The 13,183-nt window shown below is 42.5% G+C and overlaps 1 protein-coding gene across 1 annotated transcript in view; it reads left to right on the forward strand.

Moving 5' to 3' along the window:
* The window catches only part of slc4a10a (solute carrier family 4 member 10a), a 66,376-nt gene that overhangs the window by 11,375 nt on the left and 41,818 nt on the right, over positions 1-13,183 (forward strand). The window contains exons 6-10 of the mRNA XM_060941736.1: positions 2,243-2,245; positions 11,559-11,647; positions 11,805-11,962; positions 12,179-12,266; positions 12,347-12,493. Of these exons, the coding sequence (XP_060797719.1) occupies positions 2,243-2,245; positions 11,559-11,647; positions 11,805-11,962; positions 12,179-12,266; positions 12,347-12,493 (485 nt within the window). The remainder of the gene's footprint in view (positions 1-2,242; positions 2,246-11,558; positions 11,648-11,804; positions 11,963-12,178; positions 12,267-12,346; positions 12,494-13,183) is intronic.

A 13,183-nucleotide genomic window follows, 5' to 3' on the forward strand; every position in this document is an offset into this window, starting at 1 on the left:
GGCTGTATTATTCAAAATTGCTGAGTTTAGTCTCCACAATGTTTCTCTTCGTTCTCCATTAAGGCTTAAAGACAGATATATAGGGCTGTGATCAGATAGAGTCATAGACCCTATGTTACACTGTTCTACCATATGCAAATGCCTACTAAAGGTAAAAAAATAATCTATTCTAGTGTACACTGCATGCGGTGTGGAGTAGTATGTGTAGTTGCGCCTGGTTGGGAAAAACTCTCTCCAGATATCCACTATGCCCATTTCCTTCATTAATGTGTTTGTTCTCTTGCTTATAAGTTTTAACTCAGAATTACCACGTGAAACATCCAATTTAGGATTTAGGTGTAGATTAAAATCACCTCCACAGATAACTATTCCCTGCGTTTTTGTAGCCATTAAATCAAATATTCTCCTATAGAATTCCCAATCACTATCTGGGGGGGAATATACATTTAAAAAAGTGATTACTGTTCCCTCCAGCTTTCCTATTATCATGACAAATCTACCCTCTGAATCTGAGACCCTTGTTAAGTGCTCATAATTTAGCTCCTTAGCCAGTAATATTGCCACCCCCCTTCTACGTCCCGATCCATGGGACGAGGAATATACATGTTTAAAACCCATTCTATTTAGTTTGGCTTGTTCTAAATTATTCAAGTGGGTTTCTTGTAAAAAAGCTATCTGTATTCTCTCCTTCTTCAATTGTGACAATATTTTCCCCCTCTTAATAGGACTGTGCATTCCATTAACATTATAAGATGCTATTCTTATGCCCTGCATTTAAGTTATATCTGCTAACATATCCTCAGTGTAAGTGAATAACTTCCCCTTTACAATAAAGAACGACTGTAAATATAAAACAACATAAACCTTTGAAAAAATAACAATAAAAAAAAGGGACAATACAAAAAAAGGTCTTCCACATTATGGGTCTGTTTCGTGACCCTCCACCAGGTGATAGTAGGTGGCTTTAAGGGAAAGCCCCCCTCTCGGTATTGAGAAGGAGGGCCCTCGTAAATGACAGAGCAAAAAAAGTCCAGTGTCCATAGTTGGCCCGAATCGTATTTAAATTCAACAGTCTCTAGGCAGTCAATAAAGTAAGCGTCCATGTATCTTCAACAACATCACAATCTGATAATAAGACATAACTCACCGTTTGTGGCATGATAAATACTCTCGTTAATCACCGCCACTGTCTGCAACTGATGAAGACTCCCTTCTAAATGTTTGTAGTTTCGCCTTATATGTGGGAATTCTGCCAGTCGCTCGTCGTGTTTTTTTCTGCCAGGTTAATTGTCGCAGTCGCTCCATTAGTGTCTCAGGAGGTTTGATTATTTCGACCGGGAAGCCCCTCTCGTGCATGTCGCGCGTCGCCTCTTCCACTGTCTCATAAGTCTTGGGACCATCCATGTATTTTACGCGCAGTTTAGCTGGGAAGACCGTGTTGAACTTGATGCCTCGGTCTTTCAAGATCCTCCTGACCTCGCCATATTCTTTCCTCTTTTGGATTATGCGTGGCGGGTAGTCATTGTCCACACTAACTTTCGCACCTTGCCAAAGCAGCCCCTTCTTCTGCCAGATATTGCTTAGAATAGTGTCTTTCACTCTGAAGCTGGCAAACTTAACCAGGATTGATCTTGGTAAGGCATTAGAAGGTGGTTTAGGACCGAGCGACCGGTGTGCCCTCTCGATTTGGAGGGACGCGGCATCAGTAATGTCCAGATTGTCACCAAGCAACTTTTCAACAAACTCAATCATAGTCGGGAACTCATTTTCGGCTTCCTCTGGTATCCCGTAAATGCGGATATTATCTCGTCTTGAACGGCTCTCTTGATCAGTTATCTTAGCTTCCATCTGCGCTTGGAGTTTTATCATTTCTAACATTATGTCTTCTGCATTTTGAAGTCTGTCCTCGGCTCTAACAATTCTTTCCTCGGCCTCATCCAGTCTGGTGTTTATCTTCGTTATTTCCTCCTTTATGTCGTCTAGTTGCATCTTGTTGTCCCGGCGAAAATCTCGCAATTCCTGTAGTATCATGCTAGTAGTATCCTCATGTTGACTAGCCTCGGTTTCAAGGGAAGCCATGCTAGTATTCGGCGAGCGAGCTTGATTTTGTATCGTTGCTGAACATAATTCCTTCTTTTCTTTCTTTGCCCTAGTATTCATTATCGTCCCTTTCATGTAAAAAAAACCAATTCAATCACATTTCTCAGATTAAGGACGCATAAATCATTTAGTTATTCGGGAGCTGGTTTCTCAGGCTGCCATCTCGTAAGCGTCTCCGCCGGAAGCCGGCTATAGTAATCTAATAAACCATGCACTGAGAGGCTCCAGTTGAAATTATGGATTCCCTTTGGTGACTGGTATAGTAGTATTTTGTGAGGGGTGCAGCCTGTCACCGCCGTGAGTTGGCCTAGTGGTTAGCGTGTCTGCCTCTTGACTGGGAGATCGTGAGTTTTACTGAAGGTTGGGTCATACTAAAGACCATCATAAAAATGGTACCTACTACCATCTGGTAAGGCACGCTGCAATACAGATGCGAGTAGGGAAGTCAAACTCTCATGGTTACCAGAGGACTAGCCCCCCATTGTAACCCTAGCTGTATAGGCGAGAGGCTGAGGGCTACCGAAACAGAGATCGGCGCCACCCATACGCCTTAAAGAGTTGGTTAGTACTGGGACAGGAGACTGCCTGGAAAAACCAGATTCTGGCGTGAGAGGGAGTTTGACTTTTGACTTGCAGCTAGTCACTGAAGAGAATCCATAGGATATTTGATTTATATCCCTCATCAAAAAATTCCAAACTAAAAGCGTTAAGATTTTATGCTGAGATTCACTCACTGGAGGCCACGGGCGATTGCTCTAAGACAACGAGGGAGGCTCAGCCTCCTCTAAAAATGACGAACATCGTGTAGGATGAATTGCGCTAGGCTTATGTTATAGCCGACCTTATAACATTGCTATTTCAGATCCAGAATCATAGAAATATATGTGCTCAACCCAACTACAGTGCGAAATCATTCCATTATAACTTTCCCCAGTTTGCCTAATGTGTGCGTGAGTTTTTCCCCCTCGTGACAGCGCAATGCAGCCCAGCCTCAGTGGACTTCAATGGCATTTGGGAGCTATGCGCTTTTCAATCTCAAAATGCAAGACGATTATTGGACAAATACTGCAAAAACGCCCGCCCACGGACTCCCAGCCTCAGTGGACTTCAATGGCATTTGGGAGCTATGCGCTTTTCAATCTCAAAATGCAAGACGATTATTGGACAAATACTGCGAAAACGCCCGCCCACCGGACTCCCAGCCTCACAGTGGGAGGGACATGGCAGTTTCCGTGAGGAGACTGGTGATTGGTGAAAGCGGACGGATATTTTCTTTGATTGACAGCTCGTTTCAAACATAGACAGGCAGTGGTGAATTTCAGTTCAGTCCCATGCGGATTCGCAAGTGCTGTGGCGTATTGTAAGAGATCAGCTTACATTTCGATTTCATTCATTACATACGGTTTCTACCAGCTTTTTTAGTTTGTATATATTTTCATTGTAAATAAAGTGTAAATATAGTGTTGTCAAGTTTGCTATCTTAGTTCCAGAAATTGTTTATTTGAATGACTGAACTTGAACTTGAGGGGGCTAGTCAGCTATCAAGAAAGCTGCGCACGGATGCCAAGCATTGCTGATTTAATTTTGGCAAAGCCATTTGCCAGTCTTCCTTTCGAGGAAAAAATTTAAATTAAAGAGCAGGGTAGACCAACGCCTCAAATTGACTTGGTGAAAAAGGTAGGGAATAATACTCGTTCCTTTCAGCTCTCCTGGTACGAGAAAGCGAATTGGCTAACAGCAAGTGACCCACATCAACAACAGTAAATAGGCTACTTTAGTAATATGTCATGGATGGACCAAAAATATAGAATCTATTTAAAATGTTTATGCTGAGTATATTATATTGGAATATATATTTCTCTGGATATGAATTAAACACAGCTACAATTTGGAAAACATTTTTAAACAAAAACACAGCCGAGAACATTTCACACTACAGACCTGGATTAAAAGTGAAGGGTTATCAAAATTGTCAATAAAACATTTCTCAGTCAAAATAAGTAAAATATAGGGAAAGTGTCATTGAATGAAATGTGTGGCACCCAGCTCTGTGTTTGGCTCCCCAAGGTCAGTGCTTGTGCCTATTCCAGAACACTCTGCTGTTACTGCTGAGGTTCCTGACAAAGAGCTGCTTTCAATAATGATCAATTTTTAAACAACATGCCACAATTTTAAAATATAAAATGTTAAAATATATACCCCCCCCCAACACCAACATCATGTATATTGGACAGTAGGCTAATGGGCCAAAAGAACCTGTTATTTCACAGTTTGTGACCCTGCCAACAATCAGCCAGATCAGAGGCGAGAGTATGGGCAAAATTGATGTTTTTTTTCTTTTAAAATCTGGAAATATCGTAATCGACCAGCCTCCCCTGTTTGAAAGACTACCAGCCGCCACTGCTGGAGGCAGCCATGTTTGTTGTTTACATCAGAGCGACCTTCAACCTGCACACATACCATGTACGATGCTATTGCCTGCCTCGCTAGGCATGATCATGATACGTAAATCTACACACAGAAATGCTCGTGGAGCCACAGCTGTGACTCGAGTTGGCCGTATGGACCCTTTTCACGTGACGTCACGACAAACGCAGCCGCCATTTTGGACGTGTACTACCAGTAGTTTACCACAGCCAACATTGAGGAACGGCAGCAAAGAAAGTGTTTATTTTCAGCAAGACTTCCATCATGCCACTATATTGTTGTGCACCTGGATGTAGTAACCATCAACACACAAGGCAAGGGTTATCATTTTATCGGATCCCGACGGAGAAGATGGATAGCGGCCATTAAAAAAAATTAACAGATTGGCAGCCCTCGGCATACCAGCGCTTGTGTAGTGACCACTTTGTTGGAGGTAAGACGAATAAAATTAGCCAGAAAAGGCATTACATTGCTGTTAACATTCTGTGGCGGCGAGTGTGTAACCAAATAGGCTAAAATAACCCATTGTAACCGCTGTTCTTCTGTAGTAGCTATTAGCTAACGACATTAGCTAGCGTTGTGTTCCTTTGCTGTTGGTAGACTGTAGGACAGATCAGAGACAGTGTCCTACAAACAGCGCTTAATTTGAGGGGGAGCAAGCCGGAGCGCGCTCCGGAACCTCGGGCGTTGGCTCCGGCAGCTATTTACACTGGATCCGGTGATCCGACACCTCTTTTGACTATGTAACAAAAAAAAAAACAACCCAAATAATTAAATTAAAAAAATGCAAGTTTATTTAGTGTTAATGTCTGATTTTGATATCTGCCTTGTTGGTGATTTCTCTCATGAAACGACATCCACAAAATATCTGCAGATGAACTTAATTTGCAGTGTTATTACAAAACATGCCCAGAAGCGCAGCGCCCCGCCCCGCCCCGCCCCCTTTTTTTCCGCACCGGAGCCGCTCATCCTCTGCGCTCCGGGACCTCCCACTTTACAAATTAAAGCACTGCCTACAAATAAGTGTTCAAAACAATAGGAACAGGTATTTGTCTCTTAAATCCAGGCCGTTCCCTGTAATCTGTAACACTGGGTTGGAGAAAGTAATGGCAAATAGCGAGTGCACAAACCATAGAAGGTAAACTGTACACAGCGCCAGGGCAGTGTGATGGTATGTCTACTTTTAGATTGTGTCAGCTTATCAATGAACACACTCGTCACTCGATGAGTTTCACGTCTTTACGACGGATACTTAAATGTGTGTTAGGTATTATTATTGCAGTCTAAGCAGTCATTGTAGCAGCTAGATGAGCGAGAACCGAAAGGGTCTGTGCCATAAACCGTTATTTCTGTACGGCGTTGCTAATGTTTTGTTACTGTTGTTATTTCTCCCTCTGCTCATCCTGTAAATGCCCTACGTCGCTGGATAGCGAAGGTGTTTTCTGCATCTCGCTCCTTTTTCTTTTATGTTCTCCGTTTGTCGCCTTCCTCGTATTCAAACCAATTCGAGCCGAAGTCCGCTACATGTCCAAAATGGTGGTCGCGTTTACGAAGGTCACGTGACTGAAAAGGGTCTATAGCTTGAAATCGTGACGTCAGTTCACCGTATACCCAGGATATACCATGACTGATTCACACCATATCTTTTTTTTTTTTCATTTTTGACATCACGAGATATGTTGTTTAATCAATGGTGGAACAATTTTATGTCACGTGAGCCATCCTTGGCCAATCCCTGCACGGGAAATTTTTAATAATAATAATAATAATAAACTTTCTTTTCCAGGTATGTGAACACACACGAGGAATTTGACTCCGGTTTCACTTAGCTCTCTTAGTACAAACAGATAAAAAGCATAGACAAAAAACAAAAAGCTATGTACATGTAGAAGAGTAAATATATGTATAGACAGCATAGTGCAAGAATGAATTAGTAAATATAAATACACAGTGTGCACAGAATGATGGTATGAGTGTGCAGATATTTCACAGTTGATGTTACTGATATTTGAGTCCGGTTTTAGCTGTTCATCACAGAAACAGCCTGAGGGAAAAAACTGTTCTTGTGTCTGGTTGTTTTTGCGTACAGTGATCTGTAGCGTCTCCCAGAGGGGAGAAGTTTAAACACTTTGTGACCAGGGTGTGATGGGTCTGCAGAGATGTTTCCTGACTCTGGACAGATACAGGTCTTGGATGGAGGGCAGGCTGACATCAATAATTTTCTCTGCAGACCTTATTGTCCGTTGCAGTCTGTTCTTGTCCTGCTTGGTGACCGATCCAAACCAAACAGTGATGGAAGAGCAGAGAACAGACTGACTGATGGCAGAGTAGAATTGTGTCAGCAGCTCCTTAGACAGGTTGAGCTTCCTGAGCTGGCACAGAAAGTACAACCTCTGCTGGGCCTTTTTGATGATGGTGACTGTGTTGGTCTCCCACTTCAGGTCCCGGGAGATTGTGGAGCCCAGACACCTGAAGGTTTCAACAGCAGTCACAGTGTTGCTGGTGATGGTGATGGGTGGGGGGCTCCTCCTAAAGTCCACTGTCATCTCCACAGTTTTGAGCGTGTTCAGCTCCAGATTGTTTTGAGCGCACCAACAGACCAGCCGTTCAACCTCTCGTCTGTATGCAGACTCGTCACCATCTCGGATGAGGCCGATGACCGTTGTGTCGTCTGCAAATTTCAGGAGTTTAACAGACGGGTCTCTTGATGAGGGATGTAATTTAAAATACTTTGAGGTTGTTTTGATTTGATAGAAAACAGTCTGAATTAATTGTAATAAATTACCACAAAAGTGTAAGGTCAGACATTGTGTCTATGATGTACAGAATCATTTCTGTTATAAGATGTATCAAAAAGATTAGGAGAGGGAAAGGGAGCTTATAGAGTGAATAATTAATGTACGTATATCAGAAATTTGTGTCAACTACTTTTAACGCTCAAAGGCCAAGAAAAAGAAGAAACCTTTCCACTTTCCTTCGTGTGGTTTTTGAGGTGTAGTTGTCCTGGAAATTTTACTGAAACCTGTAAATGCTGGTTAATGATATTACTTCAAACACAATCGAGGGTACGTTTAAAACCACTAAAAAAGAGGTGTTCGACTTCAGGCTAGATGCATGTTTTGTTGACTCTCAGCTGGGATACTCCAAAAAAATTATCATCTCAATATCATCTCGAAGGGCGGCATGGTGGTGTAGTGGTTGGCACTGTTGTCTCACAGCAAGAAGGTCCTGGGTTCGAGCCCCGTGGCCGGCGAGGGCCTTTCTGTGTGGAGTTTGCATGTTCTCCCCGTGTCCGCGTGGGTTTCCTCCGGGTGCTCCGGTTTCCCCCACAGTCCAAAGACATGCAGGTTAGGTTAACTGGTGACTCTAAATTGACCGTAGGTGTGAATGTGAGTGTGAATGGTTGTCTGTGTCTATGTGTCAGCCCTGTGATGACCTGGCGACTTGTCCAGGGTGTACCCCGCCTTTCGCCCGTAGTCAGCTGGGATAGGCTCCAGCTTGCCTGCGACCCTGTAGAACAGGATAAAGCGGCTAGAGATGATGAGATGAGATATCATCTCGAAATCATTTTGTTTGAGACTGTGTCATTAATGTCCACCTGCCCCATCAAAATCCATGGTCATGAGCTGCTGCTGCCTGTACCTGTAAAACCTCTGAGCTCAACAGAGCTTCGGCTCCCACGTACCCATCTTACTTTAACCCCAGCAGATAACAGTTCCCCTTCAGCAAGCAGCACCTTCAGCGCCCACATAGGACCCAGTGAAACAGCCCCTAGCAGGCAAACTCTGATACAGACTAACATTTAACTAAAAATGCAGCATTTGTTTCGCTCAGTTACTGTGATGGTAATATTCTGACAAGTTGACGTAATCACATGAACACTATTCAGACACAATGAGACAGAAACATAACTTGATGTGCTAGCCTTACAGTCCGTTTACTTCAGGCAAACTGCACCTAGTGCTGCCTAGTAAATGTGCTCTGCTTGAGCTGCAAATGGTGGAAATGCTCAGCCATGGAGGTGTCAGGACTAAAGAGGAAACGCAGCAGAGGTGGACAAGGTACCCGACTTCATTACTTAAGTCAAAGTACAGATCCAACTGGTCAAATGTTACTCCGAACCCGATACAAGTGAAAGTTGTACAGTCAAATTTTTACTTAAGTTAAAGTACGGAAGTACTTGCTTTGAAAAATACTTAAGTATTAGAAGTACATTTTCTGTCAATGCATCGTTGTATTATTGCCACAACGCTTACAAAACCTAATGCCTCTGAAGCAACCGACTGGATTCACTGACTAACTTGTAGAACCTGTAGAATAAACTCCTGGTAGAATGTTACAAAATGAAACACAACTGAACTGAAAGAGCCATTCTTTCTTTCTTTCTTTCTTTCTTTCTTTCTTTCTTTCTTTCTTTCTCTCTCTCTCTCTCTCTCTCTCTCTCTCTCTCTCCTCCCCACCCCTACAAAGCAGCATGGTAGTGTTCTGACCCAGCTCTGGCAGTGTGCAAACATGGAAGACAGTGGAATAGCTGTAAATGCAGCTTGCTCAGTAAATAAAAGTGACAGTCCAACCTGATTAAAGCCCAGGTCCACACCTTGAGCTTAATAACTGCCCAACAGCAACACTGCTTTAAGCAAGACAAAAAAAGTGCAAGACCATCATATGACATCAAAACAAAAAAAACTCCAGCAATTTGTTGTGACTGACAAGTACAATACTGTCCATCTCACAGGTCTCGTGTGTGTATGTGTGCGCAAGTGTATGTATTCATGCACATATGAATCTGCCTGTGGAATCAGGGTGGTTTAACATTAAGCTAGCTAGTCAGTTAAGCTCCACCAGACATGTTAGCAAAATCTTTTCAAACTCAAAATCATATTGGGTAGCTAACGCTACTAGAAAAGAAAGATTTCTACATTCTGTTTATCTGGCAAGATTATGCTAAAGCATATTTCTGAAAGGACTTCAGATAAGTTAACGTTATTCATGTTAGCATAACTCTGTTTTTACGTGCTAACTAACAGTGTTCAAGTTAACCAGCTGTGTGTTAACGTTAGCCGTGGACAAGGCTACGGCAACTTGGTGGGCAAATCCATAGAAAGTCATTTAACTAACCAGACTGCATAGCTATTGCAATGTTATTGCTAGCTCTAAAAGCACACACAACTTCGTTGCAAGCTTTCTCTTGGAATAAAACATTTACACACCTCAATATGCTTCCACAGGTTGGACGGCGAGTTTTTGTAGGCTGTGATGTGGTTCGTTTTCAGCAAACAAAGCAAACATTTAAAACGAAACAACTCTTTATTCTTTTCAGAGAACTGAAACATGGCTTCTAGGTATGGCCATGGGTGTGTGCATTCTCCAGAAGAACCGCCTCCTTCCATTCTGCCATCAACTGATCGTGTTAAATAACGCTGCTGAGAAATCATGGAACTTGATTTTATACAGTCTATGGACGTGGCGCGACCCTAGTGATTACTGATCGGCTCTCAGTGTCACCTGCGAAAAAACTAATCATGTTTTAGAAAAGAAAAAAAACATCCACTTTCAAAGCTGCTTCATAGTAACGAGGAGCTTGATAGAAATGTAGTGGAGTGAAAAGTACGATATTTGTCTTTCAAATGTAGTGAAGTTAAAGTCATAAGTTTCCAAAAAAATTAATACTCAAGTAAAGGACAGATACTTAAAAAGTGTACTTAAGTACAGTACTCAAGTAAACGTACTTCGTTTCTGTCCACCTCTGAAACGCAGCTCTTATGAAATGAACACTTTTGTGCTAGAACATGGTAGTGGTGCCATACAGTCGATATACCATTAGCTTCCCAGTAGGTTTTAGTGTGAAAGAAAAGGCTGCTGTATACAGAAACTCTGTAATCAAGTATGTAATTAGGCTGTATTCCATTTTGCCTGTAGTTTTACTACAACACCTTTTAGAAAAAATATTTGGAAAAGAAATGGCACCATAGTCCTGTTTCGAGTTAACTTGGATGTATGCTTTCTTGACATGTGCGCTGTGATCAGGGTTTGCTGATCTGGATGACAAAAGCAGCCATTATTAAAACATTTGGAGAGTGGATGAAGAAATACGTAAATTACTCTGGAAGTCCAAACATTAGGTGGGAAAAATGTGTATGAAGGAGAGAAGTACTCTTTGAGTGTTGCCATTTATAGAGTGCTTAGAAACTTAGGTTTCATACATTCATGTTTGCACTGAATGTGCCATAATTTGCCTGAAAACAAGCTCAGTAAACCAGGCCCAGTGTAGAAGAAGAAGAAGAAGAATGCTTTTATTGTCACTGCACAAAAGTACAACAAAATTTAGTTCATCATAGGAGAGCAAAGCCGCTGCGTACTTGCGTGCCACCACTCTTGGGCACTTCAACCCAAGGCTGTCCCATGTTAACCTAACTGCATGTCTTTGGACTGTGGGGGAAACCGGAGCACCCGGAGGAAACCCATGCAGACACAGGAAGAACATACAAACTCCACACAGAAAGGCCCCCGTCAGCCACTGGGCTCGAACCTAGAACCTTCTTGCTGTGAGGCAACAGTGCTAACCACTTACACCACCATGCCATACTGTATCTTTCAGGGAGCTGTCCAGTATCTGGTGCTGAAACCTGCATGTTTGCTGTTGATGAATATTTGAATTTTTTGGCCACAAGCTTTAGAATCTGATTGGCTCATCACACTCAACCATGTGCGAGTTTCTAATGGAAAAATTAAACACTGATCCAGTCTTTTTAATCCACCAAGTTTGCTTGAAAGAGTCAGTGAATAAGATAATCATGGGTGCTTGTAAATGAGTCATTTGCAGCGTCAGTCTTTTATGCCTTTGTATAAAAGTAGTCAGTCCTTGGCCACATTTAGTGATGAGAAATATCCAACTCTCTAACAAATGCTGAAGTCTCATTCTTGATCCTTTGATTCTTGAACCTATTTACCAGGTATATGTTGTTGTGATTCATTAGGTTGTGTTAGGATCACCGTGGTGACGAACTAGTAGTGTTCTTTGCTGTTCTCAGGTCAGATGGTGTCACCTCAATCACAGCCGTCCTGCACAGAAGGCCGAAGCGTTGGCAGTCGAGAGAGCAGTGCAGTGGATTTCAGTAAGGTAAATCTCATTCCTACACACACACACTACTCGACATGAGGAATGTCAAAGCATTGCTGGTGAGTTAAACCCTATACTGTGTGGTGTGGCAATACTATTCCAGTTGAACAAAAGGTTAAGAGTAGGGATGTAACTGCATGTTGTTTTAAATCTGCAGATCGATCTCCATTTTATGAAGAAGATCCCACCAGGAGCAGAAGCGTCAAACATCTTGGTTGGAGAACTGGAGTTCCTGGAAAAGCCAGTGGTGGCGTTTGTGCGGCTTTCTCCAGCTGTGCTGTTCGGTGGCCTGACTGAAGTCCCCATCACCACCAGGTGTGAACCAGGAAGACCTTAAATACTCTTAAGAGCACAAATTTGGATTAATGGGAGAATCATACTCATATAAAATACAGTATATCTTCCATGTCCAATGTCGAGTAACCTTTTAAAGTGAATTTACATAAAATATTTGGAACTGGTTGATGTAATCTCATTCAGCCTGCTGTATGTTTTGTCCCATGGTTTTGTTTTGTGCGTGTTTATCTTTAGATTTCTGTTTATACTGCTGGGACCGATGGGAAAAGGGCCTCAGTACCACGAGATCGGACGCTCTATTGGCACACTAATGACAGATGAGGTCAGCACCATTTCACAGCATTCCACCATCTCTCTTTTTTGCCTTTGCACTAATTGTTGTCTGTTTCGTTTCCTTCCAAGGTGTTCCACAGTGTAGCATATAAGGCGAAGGACCGCAGTGATTTGGTTGCTGGAATTGATGAGTTTTTGGACCAGGTGACAGTGCTGCCACCAGGAGAGTGGGATCCTACCATCAGAATAGAGCCACCCAAGAATGTGCCCTCTCAGGTGAAGCCTAAAGCAGTGTTTCTCAACCACTGGGAAGCACCAGCTAGTGTGCCGCGAATGTTTTTTAAGTTTGAAGCCAAATACTAAATAGTTCAGGATGTTGTAGGGTCCCAAATCCGGTAGCTGGTTTGCTGAACACTTTTCAAGTGGAATAAATGCATTTGTGGGTAAATTAAGAAGAACAAGCTTTTATTTTTGTCACATTCCTCCTCTGCATTTCACCCACGCGTGCACGCGCACACACACACATCGTGTGCACACATAAAGAGAGAGACAGAGAGTGAGTGTGCGCAGAATAAATAAATATGTTTTGTGGGTAAATTCTATGGATCTGTGATGCCTGCTGGAAGTGAAGAGCAGGGAGGACTGAGAATCGAGTGGCTGTGGTTTGTTTACATGCGATACTAAAACTTATATCCTAGCAACCACCACAAAGACGCAGACAAAAAGCCCAGAAATTCCTCCTTACCCTGGCAGAAACGATACAGGATTTATCTTGTAGTGTCCTGATCCCCAGATCTTTAACCTAGCCACATATAAAAAAAAGTTGTTCTCCTCCATGCTCTTCCAGGTTTCCATCTGTGTGTCTGTGTAGAATGATGTCTGCAGCAGCAGGTAGTTTGAGATGTTGGGGAACTCAACAGAGGGATCATTTTCCAACTCAGAATGAATGAATGAATGAATAACTTT

This window comes from Neoarius graeffei, chromosome 15, assembly GCF_027579695.1.
Source record: "Neoarius graeffei isolate fNeoGra1 chromosome 15, fNeoGra1.pri, whole genome shotgun sequence".
Taxonomy (NCBI): Eukaryota; Metazoa; Chordata; class Actinopteri; order Siluriformes; family Ariidae; genus Neoarius; species Neoarius graeffei.